The sequence below is a fragment of the Rhinoraja longicauda genome, chromosome 2, assembly GCF_053455715.1.
Source record: "Rhinoraja longicauda isolate Sanriku21f chromosome 2, sRhiLon1.1, whole genome shotgun sequence".
Taxonomy (NCBI): Eukaryota; Metazoa; Chordata; class Chondrichthyes; order Rajiformes; family Arhynchobatidae; genus Rhinoraja; species Rhinoraja longicauda.
The window spans coordinates 4,120,827-4,138,214 of record NC_135954.1 but is presented as its reverse complement, the minus strand read 5'-3'; the positions used below and the strand labels follow the sequence as shown (position 1 = coordinate 4,138,214).

The 17,388-nt window shown below is 52.1% G+C and overlaps 1 protein-coding gene across 1 annotated transcript in view; it reads right to left on the bottom strand.

Annotated features, from left to right (window-relative positions):
* The window catches only part of LOC144611027 (synaptonemal complex protein 2-like), a 61,150-nt gene that overhangs the window by 25,631 nt on the left and 18,131 nt on the right, over positions 1-17,388 (bottom strand). Inside the window, exons 9-14 of the mRNA XM_078430112.1 lie at positions 12,378-12,430; positions 10,254-10,299; positions 8,896-8,997; positions 7,003-7,063; positions 4,706-4,854; positions 2,625-2,777 (exon numbers count right to left, since the gene is read on the bottom strand). Coding sequence (XP_078286238.1) covers positions 2,625-2,777; positions 4,706-4,854; positions 7,003-7,063; positions 8,896-8,997; positions 10,254-10,299; positions 12,378-12,430 — 564 coding nt within the window. The remainder of the gene's footprint in view (positions 1-2,624; positions 2,778-4,705; positions 4,855-7,002; positions 7,064-8,895; positions 8,998-10,253; positions 10,300-12,377; positions 12,431-17,388) is intronic.

Below are 17,388 nucleotides of genomic sequence, written 5' to 3'. Positions count from 1 at the left end.
GCGCCCCGGCCTACAGCGCCCCGGCCTACAGCGCCCCGGCCTACAGCGCCCCGGCCTACAGCGCCCCGGCCTACAGCGCCCCGGCCTACAGCGCCCCGGCCTACAGCGCCCCGGCCTACAGCGCCCCGGCCTACAGCGCCCCGGCCTACAGCGCCCCGGCCTACAGCGCCCCGGCCTACAGCGCCCCGGCCTACAGCGCCCCGGCCCACACTGCCCCCCAGGCCTACTACAGGACAAGGGCAGTCCCGTACTGGACAGATCAATTTAGCCGAAAATATGGAATGTCCCGGCTAATACGGGCCAGTTGGCAACCCGATACTATATCTATCTATTTCATCAAGCTTTAGAGAATGACTTTAGACCCCAAAGAGGCAAATTGGCTTTGGTAAAATGGGACTTGGGAGTGCTGGTGCAGGATTCTCAAAAAGTTAATCTGCAAGTTGAATCGGTGGCAAGGAAGGGAAATTCAATGCTCGTATTTACATCAAAAGGACCGGAATACAAAAACAGAGATGTAATGCTGAGGCTGTATAAGGCGCTGGTCAGGCCGCATTTGGAGTACTGTGAGCAAATTTGGGTCCCACATCTGAGGAAGGATGTGCTGGCTCTGGAGAGGGTCCAGAGGAGGTTTACAAGAATGATCCCAGGAATGAGTGGGTTAACACGATGAGCGTTTGTTGGCACTGGGCCTGTACTCGCTGGAGTTTAGAAGGATGAGGGGGGACCTCATTGAAACTTACAGAATAGTGAAAGGTCTGAATAGAGTGGATGTGGAGAGGATGTTTCCACTAGTGGGAGAGTCTAGGACCAGAGGGCACAGCCTCAGAATTAAAGGGCACTCTTTTAGAAAGGAGTTGAGGAGGAACTTCTTTAGTCAGAGGGTGGTGAATCTGTGGAGGGCTGTGGAGGCCAAGTCAGTGGATATTTTTAAGGTAGTGATAGACAAATTCTTGATTAGAACGGGTGTCAAGGGTTATGGGGAGAAGGCGGGATAATGAGATTAGGATCAGCCATGATTGAATGGCGGAGTGAACTCGATGGGCCGAATGGCCCAATTCTACTCCTATAACTTGTAAAAATTGTAACTTGTCCCTAGTGAGTGTAGGATAGTGCTAGTGTGTAGGGATCGCTGGACGTTGCAGGCACGGTGGGCCGAAGGGCCCTTCATATTTTGAAAGAATGGAGTGACTGGGCTTGTATACACTGGAATTTGAAAGGATGAGAGGGGATCTTATTGAAACATAAGATTATTAAGGGGTTGGACACGTTAGAGGCAGGAAACATATTCCCGATGTTGGGGGGAGTCCAGAACAAGGGGCCACAGTTTAAGAATAAGGGGTAGGCCATTTAGAACAGAGATGAGGAAAAACATTTTCACTCAGAGGGTTGTGAATCTGTGGAATTCCCTGCCTCAAGGAAGGCAGTGGAGGCCAATTCTCTGGAGGTATCACAAAATGCTGGAGTAACTCAGCGGGTCAGGCAGCATCTCTGGAGAAAAGGAATGGGTTTCAGGTCGAGACCCTTCTTCAGACTGATGTCAGGGGGCGGGACAAAGGAAGGCTATAGGTGGAGACAGGAAGACAGTGGGAGAACTGGGAAGGAGGAGGGGAAGAGAGGGACAGAGGAACTATCTAAAGTTGGAGAAGTCAATGTTCATACCGCTGGGCTGCAAGCTGCCCAGGCGAAATATGAGGTGCTGTTCCTCCAATTTCCGGTGGGCCTCACTATGGCACTGGAGGAGGCCCACTACAGATAGGTCAGACTGGGAGTGGGAGGGGGAGTTGAAGTGCTGAGCCACCGGGAGATCAGGTTAGTTAAGGCGGATTGAGCGAAGGTGTTGAGCGAAGTGATCGCCGAGCCTGCGTTTGGTTTCGCCGATGTAAATAAGTTGACATCTGGAGCAGCGGATGCAATAGATGAGGTTGGAGGAGGTGCAGGTGAACCTCTGCCTCACCTGGAAAGACTGTTTGGGTCCTTGGATGGAGTTGAGGGGGGAGGTAAAGGGACAGGTGTTGCATCTCGTGCGGTTGCTGGGGAAAGTGCCCGGGGATGGGGTGGTTTGGGTGGGAAGGGACGAGTGGACCAGGGAGTTACGGAGGGAACAGTCTCTGCGGAATGCAGAAAGGGGAGGGGATGGGAAGATATGGCCAGTGGTGGGGTCCCGTTGTAGATGGCGGAAATGTTGGCGGATGATATGTTGGATCCGCTGGCTGGTGGGGTGGAAGGTGAGAACGAGGGGGATTCTGTCCTTGTTGCGAGTGGGGGGAGGGGGAGCAAGAGCGGAGCTGCGGGATATAAAGGAGGCCCTAGTGAGAGCCTCATCTATAATGGAAGTGGGGAAGCCCCGTTTTCTGAAGAATGAGGACATCTCGGAAGCCCTAGTGTGGAACACCTCATCCCGGGCGCAGATGCGGCGTAGACGGAGGAATTGGGAGTAGGTGGATGCTTTCAAAAGAGAGTTAGATAGAGCTCTGAAGGATAGCGGAGTCAGGGGGTATGGGGAGAAGGCGGGAACGGGGTACTGATTGAGAATGATCAGCCATGATCACATTCAATGGCGGTGCGTACAGGCTCGAAGGGCCGAGTGGCCTCCTCCTGCACCTATTGTCTGTTGTCACACTTGCCTTGGTTGATTTGCGGTGTTCTCCGCCTGTGTCGCTGTGGCATCTCTGCCCCTCAGCGCGCACGGCGCCAGACGTTCTTGCCAGCTCCCCGTCACTCACGGCCAGCGGTATCTCGGGCTGCTCAGTCACCACACGCTCACTGTCAACATTCACCTATTTCCCGAAGAAAACAAAAAATTAGACAAATATATATTTTTTAAAGCCAGCAATATCTTGCACGGTGGCGCAGATGCCGCCTTACAACGAATGCAGGGCCGGAGACCCGGGTTTGATCCCGACTACGGGTGCTGCCTGTACGGAGTTTGTACGTTCTCCCCGTGACCTGCGTGGGTTTTCACCAGGTGCTCCGGTTCCCACTCCAACTCCAAAGACGTACTGGGGTGTACCGGGGGGGGGGGGGGGGGGGGGGGGAGGGCTGGTCGGTGTGGACTGAGTGGGCCGAAGGGCCTGTTTCCACGCTGTATCCCTAAACTCTAAAATCTATCAGGTCTCTCCTGAAGGACGGTCCAGACAAAACATAATCCAGTGCTGTCCAATTCCATGTACTTTATAACTAGGGTTGGCAACTGTCCCGTATTTAGCCGGGACATCCCGTATTGTGGGCTAAATTGGTTTGTCCCATACGGGACCACCCTTGTCCCGTATTAGGCCCGGACGCCGTAGGCCCGGACGCCATAGGCCCGGACGCCATAGGCCCGGACACCGTAGGCCAATGTAGTCCCAGACAGTGTAGGACCGGAGGCCTGGGCGCCGCCTAATGGAGGTTGCATAGCAACCCGCCTCCTGGCCCGGGCGGCCGCCATTGGTGGAGCGGGAGCACGTGGCCGCTGGCTGGGTGAGGTCACGTGGGGCGCTGGGCGGTGACGTCACCTTTTGTCCCTTATTTGGGAGTGAGCAAGTTGGCAACCCTGTTTTGAACCCTCTAATAATCCAGGTAGTATCCTGGTAAACCCACTCTGCTCCCTCTCCAAAGCCTCCTCATCATTCCTGTCATGGGTCGACCAGAACTGCACGCAACACTCCAAATGCAGCCTGAGCAAAGTCTGACTGTGCATGGATAGAGTGGATGCGGAGAGGGCCTTTCCACTGGTGGGAGAGTCCAGGACCAGAGGGCACAGCCTCAGAACAAAAGGACGTACCTTTAGAAAGGTGACGAGAAGGAATTTCTTTAGTCAGAGGGTGGTGAATCTGTGGAAATTCATTGCCACAGGCAGCTGTGGAGGCCAAGTCAGTGGTGGTGCTTGTAAGGTGGAGAATGACAGATTGTTGATTAGTACAGGGGTCAGGGGTTACGGGGAGAAGGCAGGAGAACTAGGTTAATTCCCGGAATGGCGGGACTGTCATATGTTGAAAGACTGGAGCGACTAGGCTTGCATACACTGGAATTTAGAAGGATGAGAGGAGATCTTATCGAAACGTATAAGATTATTAAGGGGTTGGACACGTTAGAGGCAGGAAACATGTTCCCAATGTTGGGGGGAGTCCAGAACAAGGGGCCACAGTTTAAGAATAAGGGGTAGGCCATTTAGAACGGAGATGTGGAAAAACTTTTTCAGTCAGAGAGTTGTGAATCTGTGGAATTCTCTGCCTCAGATGGCAGTGGAGGCCAATTCTCTGAATACATTCAAGAGAGAGCTAGATAGAGCTCTTAAGGATAGCGGAGTCAGTTGGTATGGGGAGAGGGCAGGAACGGGGTACTGATTGAGAATGATCAGCCATGATCACATTGAATGGCAGTGCTGGCTCGAAGGGCCGAATGGCCTCCTCCTGCACCTATTGTCTAATGGGGTTGAGAGGGAGAGATAGATCAGCCATGATTGAATGGCGGAGTAGACTTGATGGGTCGAATGGCCTAATTCTACTGCTATCACTTATGACCTGAGCCAATGACTGAATGGCGGAGTAGACATGTGATGGGCCGAATGGCCTAACTCCACTGCTATCACTTATGACCTGAGCCAATGACTGAATGGCGGAGTAAACATGTGATGGGCCGAATGGCCTAATTCTGCTCCTTTGACTTGCCAACCTTTGAACAACGGTTTACCAAACTAAAAAGCGATCCATCTTGAAGTACGTACCAGCACCTTCCCCTCTCCGTACACCAGCTTGGTGGTGTCCAGGATATCAAAAGCAGAGTCAAAATATATCTTCACCTTCTTGCCTTCCTTCTTGTTGACCAACAACGTCCCCTTCAAGTTTATAACGAGGATTGTGGCGCTCACAAACTCTGCAGATTAGGAGAGAAGGCATTTTAGGAACTCTCGGTCAAGCTGGAGAGCAAGCGGAGAGGATTTACCAGGATGTTGCCAGGACTAGAGGGTGTGAGCTCCAGGGAGAGGTTGAGCAGGCTGGGACACTATTCCTTGGAGTGCAGGAGGATGAGGGGGGGATCTTATATCATATATATATATATATACACAGCCGGAAACAGGCCTTTTCGGCCCACCAAGTCCGTGCTGCCCAGCGATCCCCGTACATTAACACTATCCTACACCCACTAGGGACAATGTTTACATTTACCCAGCCAATTAACCTACATACCTGTACGTCTTTGGAGTGTGGGAGGAAACCGAAGATCTCGGAGAAAACCCACGCAGGTCACGGGCAGAACGTACAAACTCCTTACAATGCAGCACCCGTAGTCAGGATCGAACCCGAGTCTCTTATAGAGGTGTACAAAATCATTAAAGAATAAAATCACGTTCTCCAGAGATGCTGCCTGACCCGCTGAGTTACTCAAGCACTCTGTGAAACGTCACCTATTTCCAGAGATGCTGCCTGACCCGCTGAGTTGCTCCAGCACTCTGTGTTTATCTTGCATTGAGCATATTGTGCATTTTAGCTGTGACATGACTCTAGTTGGTTTGAATATCTGTATACAGTCTGTTTACATTGGAATAAATTTACAGGAACTTTAATTAGTCATTGTCATAGAGTGGAAATGGGCCCTTCGGCCCAACTTGCTCACGCCAGCCAACATGTCCCATCTGCGCTAGTCCCACCTGCCTGCATTTGGCCCCATATCCCTCTAAACCTGTCCTATCCACGTACCTATCTAACTGTTTCTTAAACTTTGTGATAGTCCCTGCCTCAACTACCTCCTCCAGCAGCTCGTTCCATACACCCACCACCCTTTCTGTAAAAATGTTACCCCTCAGGTTCCTATAAAGTCTTTCCCCCTTCACCTTATACCCCTGTCCTCTGGTCCTCGATTCCCCTACTCTGGGCAAGAGACTCTCTGCATCTACCCGATCTACTCAATACAATAGACAATAGGTGCAGGAGGAGGCCATTCGGCTCTTCGAGCCAGCACCGCCATTCAATGTGATCAAGGCTGATCATTCTCGATCAGTACCCCGTTCCTGCCTTCTCCCCACACCAACTGACTCTGCTATCATTAAGAGCTCTATCTAGCTCTCTCTTGAAAGCATTCAGAGAATTGGCCTCCACTGCCTTCTGAGGCAGAGAATTCCACAGATTCACAACTCTGAGTGAAAAGGTTTTTCCTCATCTCCGTTCTAAATGGCCTACCCCTTATTCTTAAACTGTGGCCCCTGGTTCTGGACTCCCCCAACATTGGGAACATGTTTCCTGCCTCTAACGTGTCCAACCCCTTAATAATCTTATATGTTTCAATAAGATCCCCTCTCATCCTTCTAAATTTCAGTGTATACAAGCTTAATTCCCAATGTTGGGAGAGTCCAGAACCAGGGGCCACAGTTTAAGAATAATGGGTAGGCCATTTAGAACAGAGATGAGGAAAAACTTTTTCAGTCAGAGAGTTGTAAATCTGTGGAATTCTCTGCCTCAGAAGGCAGTGGAGGCCAGTTCTCTGAATGCTTTCAAGAGAGAGCTAGATGGAGCTCTTAAGGATAGCGGAGTCAGGGGGTATGGGGAGAAGGCAGGAACGGGGTACTGATTGAGAATGATCAGCCATGATCAATAGACAATAGGTGCAGGAGGAGGCCATTCGGCCCTTCGAACCAGCACCGCCATTCAATGTGATCATGGCTGATCACATTGAATGGTGGTGCGGGCTCGAAGGGCCGAATGGCCTCCTCCTGCACCTATTGTCTATTGTCTACAGTCGCTCCAGTCTTTCAACATTCGACAGTCCCGCCATTCCGGAAATTAACCTGGTGAACCAATGCTGTACGCCCTCAATAGCAGAATGTCCTTCCTCAAATTTGGAGACCAAAACTGCACACAATGATCCAGGTGATGTTCATTCCTCTCATGATTTTGTACACCTCTATAAGATTACCCCTCATCCTCCTGCGCTCCAAGGAATAGAGTCCCAGCCTGCTCAACCTCCCCCAGCAGCTCAGGCCCTCGAGTCCTGGCAACATGTGCGTATCCAGACGTATTTCATTACCTTCCACAACAAATGTTTTGACAGATTCATAGGATAAGCTGACTGTTTCCCAGAGGTCGTTCTAGAGGAGAGAGAAGGGGAAAAAAAATTTTTAAATTATGAACTTCAAACCAACCTTAGAACAGGTTAGTGCAGGTGTCAGAGGTTACCGGGAGAAGGCAGGAGAATGGGGTTGAGATAGATCAGCAAGAGATCGATCAGCCATGATTGAATAGCATGGTACACCCCTGATGGGCCGAATGGCCTAATTCTGCTCCTTTCATTTATCTTTGGAGTGCGGGAGGAAACCGGAGCACCCGGAGAAAACCCACGCAGGTCACGGGGAGAACGTACAAACTCCGTACAGACTGCACCCGTAGTCAAGATCGAACCTTGGTCTCTGGTGCTGTGAGGCAGCAAATCTACCGCTGCGCCACCGTGCCGCCCTCTTGTAAAAGTGAGTTCAAACGTGGCTTTGAACAAGTAATAGAAACACAGAAAATAGGTGCAGGAGGAGGCCATTCGGCCCTTCGAGCCAGCATCGCCATTCAATGTGATCATGGCTGATCATTCTCAATCAGTACTCCGTTCCTGCTTTCTCCCCACATCCCTTGATTCTATTAGCCCTAGGAGTTTTATCTAACTCTCTTGAACACACCATGAAATAACTTGATGAAGGGTTGATCTTATCACGTATAAAATCATGAGAGGAATAGATCGGGTAGATGCACAGAGTCTCTTGCCCAGAGAAGGGGAATCGAGGACCAGAGGACATAGGTTCAAGGTGAAGAGAAAAAGATTTAATAGGAATCCGAGGGGTAACGTTTCCACACAGGGGTGGTGGGTGTATGGAACGAGCTGCCAGAGGAGATAGTTGAGGCTGGGACTATCCCAATGTTTAAGAAACAGTTAGACGGGTACATGGATAGGACAGGTTTGGAGGGATCATATCATATCATATCATATATATACAGGCGGAAACAGGCCTTTTCGGCCCACCAAGTCCGTGCCGCCCAGCGATCCCCGCACATTAACACTATCCTACACCCACTAGGGACAATTTTTACATTTACCCAGCCAATTAACCTACATACCTGTACGTCTTTGGAGTGTGGGAGGAAACCGAAGATCTCGGAGAAAACCCACGCAGGTCACGGGGAGAACGTACAAACTCCTTACAGTGCAGCACCCGTAGTCAGGATCGAACCCGAGTCTCCGGCGCTGCATTCGCTGTAAAGCAGCAACTCTACCGCTGCGCCACCGTGCCAAATACGGGCAAGTGAGACTAGTGTAGATGGGACATGTGGCCGGTGTGGGCAAGTTGGGCCGAAGGGCCTGTTTCCACACTGGATCACTCTATGACCCTATGACCTCTGATCGAATAGACATGACCTTGTAATTGAGGCAGTGCAGCGTAGGTTCACGAGATTGATCCCTGGGATGGCGGGACTGTCATATGAGGAAAGATTGAAAAGACAAGGCTTGTCTTCACTGGAGTTTAGAAGGATGAGAGGGGATCTTATAGAGACGTATGAAATTATAAAAGGACTGGACAAGCTAGGTGCAGGAAAAATGTTCCCAATGTTGGGGGAGTCCAGAACCAGGAACCACACAGTCTAAGAATAAAGGGGAGGCCATTTAAAACTGAGGTGAGAAGGAACTTTTTCACCCAGAGAGTTGTGAATTTGTGGAATTCTCTGCCACAGAGGGAAGTGGAGGCCAATTCACTGGATGGATTTAAGAGAGAGTTAGATAGAGCTCTAGGGACTAGTGGAATCAAGGGATATGGGGAGAAGGCAGGCACGGGTTACTGATTGTGGACGATCAGCCATGATCACAATGAATGGCGGTGCTGGCTCGAAGGGCCAAATGGCCTCCTCCTGCACCTATTTTCTATGTTTCTATGTTTCTCACCTCTGCATCTTGATCGTCCTTGATGAAGAAGGTCACACTGCGACTGCCCAGGTTGAAGTCAATCCAGAAGTTCTCCAGTTTATCATCTGCTGGCATCTTCAACTGCAAAGTCAACGAAGATGAAAGTTGAGCAATCGCACACAAATCAGGCGTGGAAACAGGCCCTTCGGCCCAACTTGCCCACACCGACCAACGTGCCCCATCTACACTCGTCCCACCTGCCTGCGTTTGCCCCATATCCCCCTAAACCGATCCTGTCCATGTACCTGTCCAAATGTTTCTTAAACATTGTGATTGTCCCTGCCTCAACGACCTCCTCTGGCAGCTCACCACACTTTGTGTGAAAAAAGGTTATTCCTCAGGTTCCTATTAAATCTTTCCCCATTTGCCTTAAAGCTGTGTCCTCTGGTTCTCGATTCCACTACTTTGGGCAAGAGACTCTGTGCATCTACCTGATTTATTCCTCCCATGATTTTGTACATGATACAGTCACTGAAAGGAAGCATGCAGGTACAGCAGGCAGTGAAGAAAGCCAATGGAATGTTGGCCTTCATAACAAGAGGAGTTGAGTATAGGAACAAAGAGGTCCTTCTGCAGTTTTACAGGGCCCTAGCGATACCGCACCTGGAGTACTGTGTGCAGTTTTGGTCTCCAAATTTGAGGAAGGATATTCTTGCTATTGAGGGCGTGCAGCGTAGGTTTACTAGGTTAATTCCCGGAATGGCGGGACTTTCATATCTTGAAAGACTGAAGCGACTAGGCTTGTATACACTGGAATTTAGAAGGATGAGAGGGGATCTTCTCATCTTCTCATTATTAAGGAGTTGGACACGTTAGAGGCAGGAAACATGTTCCCAATGTTGGGGGAGTCCAGAACCAGGGGCCACAGTTTAAGAATAAGGGGTTGGCCATTTAGAACGGAGATGAGGAAAAACTTTTTCAGTCAGAGAGTTGTGAATCTGTGGAATTCTCTGCCTCAGAAGGCAGTGGAGGCCAATTCTCTGAATGCATTCAAGAGAGAGCTAGATAGGGCTCTTAAGGATAGCGGAGTCAGGGGGTATGGGGAGAAGGCAGGAACGGGGTACTGATTGAGAATGATCAGCCATGATCACATTGAATGGCAGTGCTGGCTCGAAGGGCCAAATGGCCTCCTCCTGCACCTATTGTCTATTGTCCATCTCGGAGAAAACCCACGCAGTTTACGGGGAGAACGTATAAACTCCGTACAGACAAGCACCTGGAGTTGGGATGGAACCCGGGTCTCCGGCGCTGTGAGGCAGCAACTATACCGCTGCGCCACCGTGCTGCACACAGGTTTAATTACACCAGATTCTTGAAAGATGAGAAAGTAGCCTTACCTCATGCAGATCGAGGAAAGCAGAGTTACAGGGAAAGGTGTAGACTCTGCAAAATCAAAATGCAAGATTAAACAAGCAAGCTCAGAATAATTCATTTTTTTTTCACTAAATGCTGGAGTAACTCAGCAGGTCAGGCAGGATCTCAGGACCGAGGGAATGGGTGACGTTTCGGGTCGAGACCCTTCTTGAGACCATTCTCGACCCGAAACGTCACCCATTCCTTCTCTCCCGAGATGCTGCCTGACCCGCTGAGTTACTCCAGCATTTTGTGAAATAAATAACTGCAGATGCTGGTACAAATCGAAGGTATTTTTTCTTTCAGAACAGAACAAAGCACCCTGCCTGCTCCACATGTCTTGCTATTGAGGCAGTGCAGCGTAGGTTCACCAGGTTAATCCCCAGGATGGCGGGACCGCCATATGAGGGAAGATTGGAAAGACTGGGCTTGTATTCACTGGAGTTCAGAAGGAATGAGAGGGGATCTTCTAGAGACATATAAAATTATAAAAGGACTGGACAAGCTAGATGCAGGAAAAATGTTCCCAATGTTGGGGGTGTCCAGAACGTGGTTACTCAGCGGGTCAGGCAGCATCTCTGGAGAGAAGGAATGGGTGACGTTTCGGGTCTTGACCTGAAACGCTACCTATCCATATTCTCCAGAGATGCTGCCTGACCCGCTGAGTTACTCCAGCACTCTGTGAAACGTCACCTATCCATGTTCTCCAGAGATCCTGCCTGACCTGCTGAGTTACTCCAGCATTCTGTGAAACGTCACCTATCCATGTTCTCCAGAGATCCTGCCTGACCCGCTGAGTTACTCCAGCACTCTGTGAAAAGTCACCAATCCATGTTCTCCAGAGATGCTGCCTGACCCGCTGGGTTACTCCAGCACTCTGTGAAACGTCACCTATCCATGTTCTCCAGAGATGCTGCCTGACCCGCTGAGTTACTCCAGCACTCTGTGAAAAGTCACCAATCCATGTTCTCCAGAGATGCTGCCTGACCCGCTGGGTTACTCCAGCATTTTGTGTCTATCTTAGGTTTGGAGGGATATGGGCCAAACGTCAAGGACCAGTGTAGATGGGACATGTTGTCCGGCAAGGGAAAATTGGGCTGAAGGTCTCTAACTCTTATCTGCCTGACAATATTCCGCATCTCTCAGTTTCCTGCATATCCATGTGCCTATCCAGAAGTCTCTTGACTGCCACTATTATATCTGCCCCCACCACTACCCATCGGCAGTGTGTTCCAGGTCAGGCAGCCTCTGAGGAGGGAATGATGAATAAAATTTCGTGTCAGGACCCATCTACAGATGGCTCCCTATTCATTCTGCCTGTTGACTGCAGTTTAGTTTCGATTATGATGCAGGAAAAATGTTCCCAACGTTGGGGGGGGGGGGAGTCCTGAACCTGGGGCCACAGACAGTCGAAGAATAAAGGGGAGGCCATTTAAAACTGAGGTGAGAAAAAACCTTTTCACCCAGAGAGTTGTAAATTTGTGGAATTCTCTGCCACAGAGGGCAGTGGAGGCCAATTCACTGGATGAATTTAAAAGAGAGTTAGATAGAGCTCTAGGGGCTAGCGGAATCAAGGGATATGGGGAGAAGGCAGGCACGGGTTACTGATTGTAGATGATCAGCCATGATCACAATGAAAGGCGGTGCTGGCTCGAAGGGCCAAATGGCCTCCCCCTGCACCTATTTTCTATGTTTCCATATTTCTATTATTGTCATGTGGGGGGGGGGGGGCTGGGGACAGTGAAAACCTTTTGTCTGTGCACCATCCAGCCAAACACTGTACATGATTACAATCGAGCCGTCCACAGTGTACACATACATTATAAAGGGAATAATTAATAGTGCAAGATAAGATCCAGTAAAGTCTGAGAGTACGCAAAGAGGTAGATATTGGCTCAGGACCCCTCTCTAGTTGGTGATAGGACGGTTCAGTTGCCCGATAACAATTGGGAAGAAACTGCCCCCGAATCTGGAGACGTGCGTTTTCACATTTCTGTACCTCTTGCCTGATGGGAGAGGGGAGACTATGTTTTTCGTGATCGTCATAGTAGTATGGGATGTATTTCTTAAAATAAATATTTTCCAGGGCAATTAAAACAGCCTCCTACCTTCTTTTATTCAATAGGCCTCCGTTCAGTCGGTTGAGAAATTTTCGGCAGTCCTTCAAGGTTAAAGTACAAGTTTAGCGACCATTTCACAAAGCAAATCGTAAACAAATCAGCAGCAGATACAGGGCAGATACAGCAGCAGATACAGGGCAGATACAGCAGCAGATACAGGGCAGATACAGCAGCAGATACAGGGCAGATACAGCAGCAGATACAGGTGGCGCAGCGGTAGAATTGCCGCCTCACAGCGCCGGAGACCCGGGTTCCATCCTGACCACGGGTGCTGTCTGTGCGGAGTTTGCACGTTCTCCCCGTGACCTGCGTGGGTTTTCTCCGGGCGCTCCGGTTTCCTCCCACACTCCAGACATGTGCAGGTTGGGAGGTTAATTGGCTTGGGTAAGATGTAAATTGTCCCTAGTGCGTGTAGGATAGTGCTAGCTTACGGGGTGATCGCTGGTCACAAGGTCTCGGAGCAGAATTAGGCCCATCAAGTCTACTCCGACATTCAATCACGGCCGATCTATCTCTCCCTCCTAACCCCATTCTCCTGCCTTCTCCCCGTAACCCCTGACACCCGTACTAATCGACAATCTATCTACCTCTGCCTTAAATATATCCACTGACTTGGCCTCCACAGCCTTCTGTGGCAAAGAATACCACAGATTCACCACCCTCTGACTAAAGAAAATCCTCCTCATCTCCTTTCTACTGGAATGTAGAAGGATGAGAGGAGATCTTATCGAAACATATAAGATTATTAAGGGGTTGGACACGCTAGAGGCAGGAAACATGTTCCCAATGTTGGGGGAGTCCAGAACCAGGGGCCACAGTTTAAGAATAAGGGGTAGGCCATTTAGAACGGAGATGAGGAAAAACCTTTTCACTCAGAGAGTTGTAAATCTGTGGAATTCTCTGCCTCAGAAGGCAGTGGAGGCCAATTCTCTGAATGCATTCAAGAGAGAGCTAGATAGAGCTCTTAAGGATAGCGGAGTCAGGGGGTATGGGGAGAAGGCAGGAACGGGGTACTGATTGAGAATGATCAGCCATGATCACATTGAATGGCGGTGCTGGCTCGAAGGGCTAAATGGCCTCCTCCTGCACCTATTGTCTATAAAGGTACATCTTTTTATTCTGAGGCTGTGCCCTCTGGTCCTAGACTCTCCCACTAGTGGAAACATCCTCTCCACATCCACTCTATCCAGGCCGCTCACTATTTTGTAAGTTTCAATGAGGTCCCCCCTCATCCTTCTAAACTCCAGCGAGTACAGGCCCAGTGCTGACAAACGCTCATCATACGTTAACCTGCTCATTCCTGGGATCGTTCTCGTAAACCTCCTCTGGACCCTCTCCAGAGCCAGCACATCCTCCTCAGATATGGGCCCATAACCCCTGACACCCGTACTAATTAATCTCCGCATTAAAAATATCCACTGACTTGGCCTGCACAGCCGTCTGTGGCAATGAATTCCACAGATTCACCACCCTCTGACTAAAGAAATTCCTCCTCATCGCTGGTTGGCGTGGATTCGGTGGGCCGAAGGGCCCGTTTCCGCTCTGTATGTCTAAACTAAATTAAAACTAAATGCTAGTGCAGGATAGGGTTGCCAACTTTCTCACTCCCAAATAAGGGACAAAAGGTGACATCACCGCCCCGCGCCCCATGTGACCTCACCCAGCCAGCGGTCACATGCTCCCGCTCCACCAATGGCGGCCACCCGGGCCTACAGTGACCGGGCCTACAGTGACCGGGCCTACAGTGACCGGGCCTACAGTGACCGGGCCTACAGTGACCGGGCCTACAGTGACCGGGCCTACAGTGACCGGGCCTACAGTGACCGGGCCTACAGTGACCGGGCCTACAGTGACCGGGCCTACAGTGACCGGGCCTACAGTGACCGGGCCTACAGTGACCGGGCCTACAGTGACCGGGCCTACAGTGACCGGGCCTACAGTGACCGGGCCTACAGTGACCGGGCCTACAGTGACCGGGCCTACAGTGACCGGGCCTACAGTGACCGGGCCTACAGTGACCGGGCCTACAGTGACCGGGCCTACAGTGACCGGGCCTACAGTGACCGGGCCTACAGTGACCGGGCCTACAGTGACCGGGCCTACAGTGACCGGGCCTACAGTGACCGGGCCTACAGTGACCGGGCCTACAGTGACCGGGCCTACAGTGACCGGGCCTACAGTGACCGGGCCTACAGTGACCGGGCCTACAGTGACCGGGCCTACAGTGACCGGGCCTACAGTGACCGGGCCTACAGTGACCGGGCCTACAGTGACCGGGCCTACAGTGACCGGGCCTACAGTGACCGGGCCTACAGTGACCGGGCCTACAGTGACCGGGCCTACAGTGACCGGGCCTACAGTGACCGGGCCTACAGTGACCGGGCCTACAGTGACCGGGCCTACAGTGACCGGGCCTACAGTGACCGGGCCTACAGTGACCGGGCCTACAGTGACCGGGCCTACAGTGACCGGGCCTACAGTGACCGGGCCTACAGTGACCGGGCCTACAGTGACCGGGCCTACAGTGACCGGGCCTACAGTGACCGGGCCTACAGTGACCGGGCCTACAGTGACCGGGCCTACAGTGACCGGGCCTACAGTGACCGGGCCTACAGTGACCGGGCCTACAGTGACCGGGCCTACAGTGACCGGGCCTACAGTGACCGGGCCTACAGTGACCGGGCCTACAGTGACCGGGCCTACAGTGACCGGGCCTACAGTGACCGGGCCTACAGTGACCGGGCCTACAGTGACCGGGCCTACAGTGACCGGGCCTACAGTGACCGGGCCTACAGTGACCGGGCCTACAGTGACCGGGCCTACAGTGACCGGGCCTACAGTGACCGGGCCTACAGTGACCGGGCCTACAGTGACCGGGCCTACAGTGACCGGGCCTACAGTGACCGGGCCTACAGTGACCGGGCCTACAGTGACCGGGCCTACAGTGACCGGGCCTACAGTGCCCTCCGGGCCCAATACGGGACAAGGGCAGTCCCGTACGGGAGTAACCAATTTAGTCCAATATACTGGATGTCCTGGCTAATACGGGACAATTAGCAACCCTATCATCGCTGGTCGGCGTGGATTCGGTGGGCCAAAGGGCCCGTTTCCACTCTATAGACAAAAGACAATATGTGCAGGAGGAGGCCATTCGGCCCTTCGAGCCAGCACCGCCATTCAATGTGATCATGGCTGATCACCAAAATCAGTACCCCGTTCCTGCTATCCCGTATATTGGGCTAAATTGGTTTGTCTCGTAAGGGACCGCCTTTGTCCCATATTAGGCCCGGGGGGGCACTGTAGGCCCAGATATTGTAGGCCCAGGGGCCGCTGTAAGGCCCCAGTGTAGGCCCGGATGCCTGGGCGCAACCTAATGGAGGTTGCATAGCAACCGGCATCCAGGCCCGGGCAGCCACCATTGGTGGAGCAGGAGCACGTGGCCGCTGGCTGGGTGAGGTCACGTGGGGCGCGGGGCGGTGACGTCACCTTGTCCCTAATTTGGGAGTGAGAAAGTTGGCAACCCTAAGCTCACAGCACAAGGCAACCACCTTAAATGGGAAACCTTTTAGTTAACTGCTTTTTAAGGTTGTGGAGAGATAACATTTATCCCCCAAGATGGAAAAATAAAAATCAAACACCAGGGGGCAGAGCTTTCAGCTTAATTTAGAGATACCGAGCGGAAACAGGTCCATGCCGACCGGCGATCACCCCGTACAGTAGCACTATCCCACGCACTAGGGACAATTCACAATTCTTAACGAAGCCAATTAACCGACAAACCTGCACGTCTTTGGAGTGTGGGAGGAAACCAAAGAACTCGGAGAAAACCCACGCAATCACAGGGAGAACGTACAAACTCCGTACAGACAGCGCCCGTAGTCAGGATCGAACCTGTGTCTCTGGTGCTGCGAGGCAGCGACTCTACCGCTACGCCACCGTGCCGCAATGTTGTGGGTTGACAGTCAACCTAAATTCCCCAGGATGGAAGAGAAAAAAAACAATCACTAGAGGGCAGAGGTTTAAGGTGAGAGCGGCAAAGATGAAGAGAGATTTGCAAGGCAAGTTCCCACCCCCAACACAGATGGGCCGGAACGCACTGCCAGTGATGGTGGTGGCCGCGGCTAGGGGTTGCCAACTATCTCACTCCCAAATACGGGACAAGGTGACGTCACCGCACCGCGCCCCACGTCACCTCACCCAGCCAGCGGCCACGTGCTCCCTCTCCGCCAATGGTGGCCGCCCCAGCCTGGATGCTATGCAACCTCCGTTAGGCGGCGCCCGGGGTCTCCGGACCTACACTGTCCGAACCTTCACTCTACGGAAGGTAGACACAGATTTTAACCAGCTTCCGCAGTTTTTTCCCCCAACTACACTGTCTGAGCCTACAGCGCCCCCCCCCCCCCCCCCCCCCCCCCCCCCGGGGCCTACAGTGCGCCCCCCCCAGGGCTTACAGTGCGCCCCCCCCAGGGCCTACAGTGCCCCCCCCCCAGGCTTACAGTCCCCCCCGGGCCTACAGCGCCCCCTCCCCCTGGCCCACGGCGCTCCCCCCCCCCCCCCCCCCCCCAGGATTATAGTCCCCCCGGGCCTAAAGTCCCCCCATTGGGCCTAGAGCGTCGTCCCCCCCCTGGGCCTACAGTCCCCCCATCGGGCCTAGAGAGCCCCCCCCCGGGCCTAATATGGGACAATGGCGGGACAGATAAATTTAGTCTAAAATTCGGGTGTCCCGGCTAATACAGGACATTAGGCAACCCTAGTGGCAGCAGATATTAGAGAGGTATGTTACAGATGGTGGATAATCAACCATGATCACAATGAATGGCGGTGCAGGCTCGAAGGGCCAAATGGCCTCCTCCTGCACCTATTTTCTATGTATGTTATAAGACAATTCTTCCCTCTTGTGCATCCCACGCTAATACCTACCAATTAATTTAAGATCCACAGTGGGTTTCATAATGCATTTTAATGATAATTGTGGGAATTCCCCAGGTGCTGTCGAGAC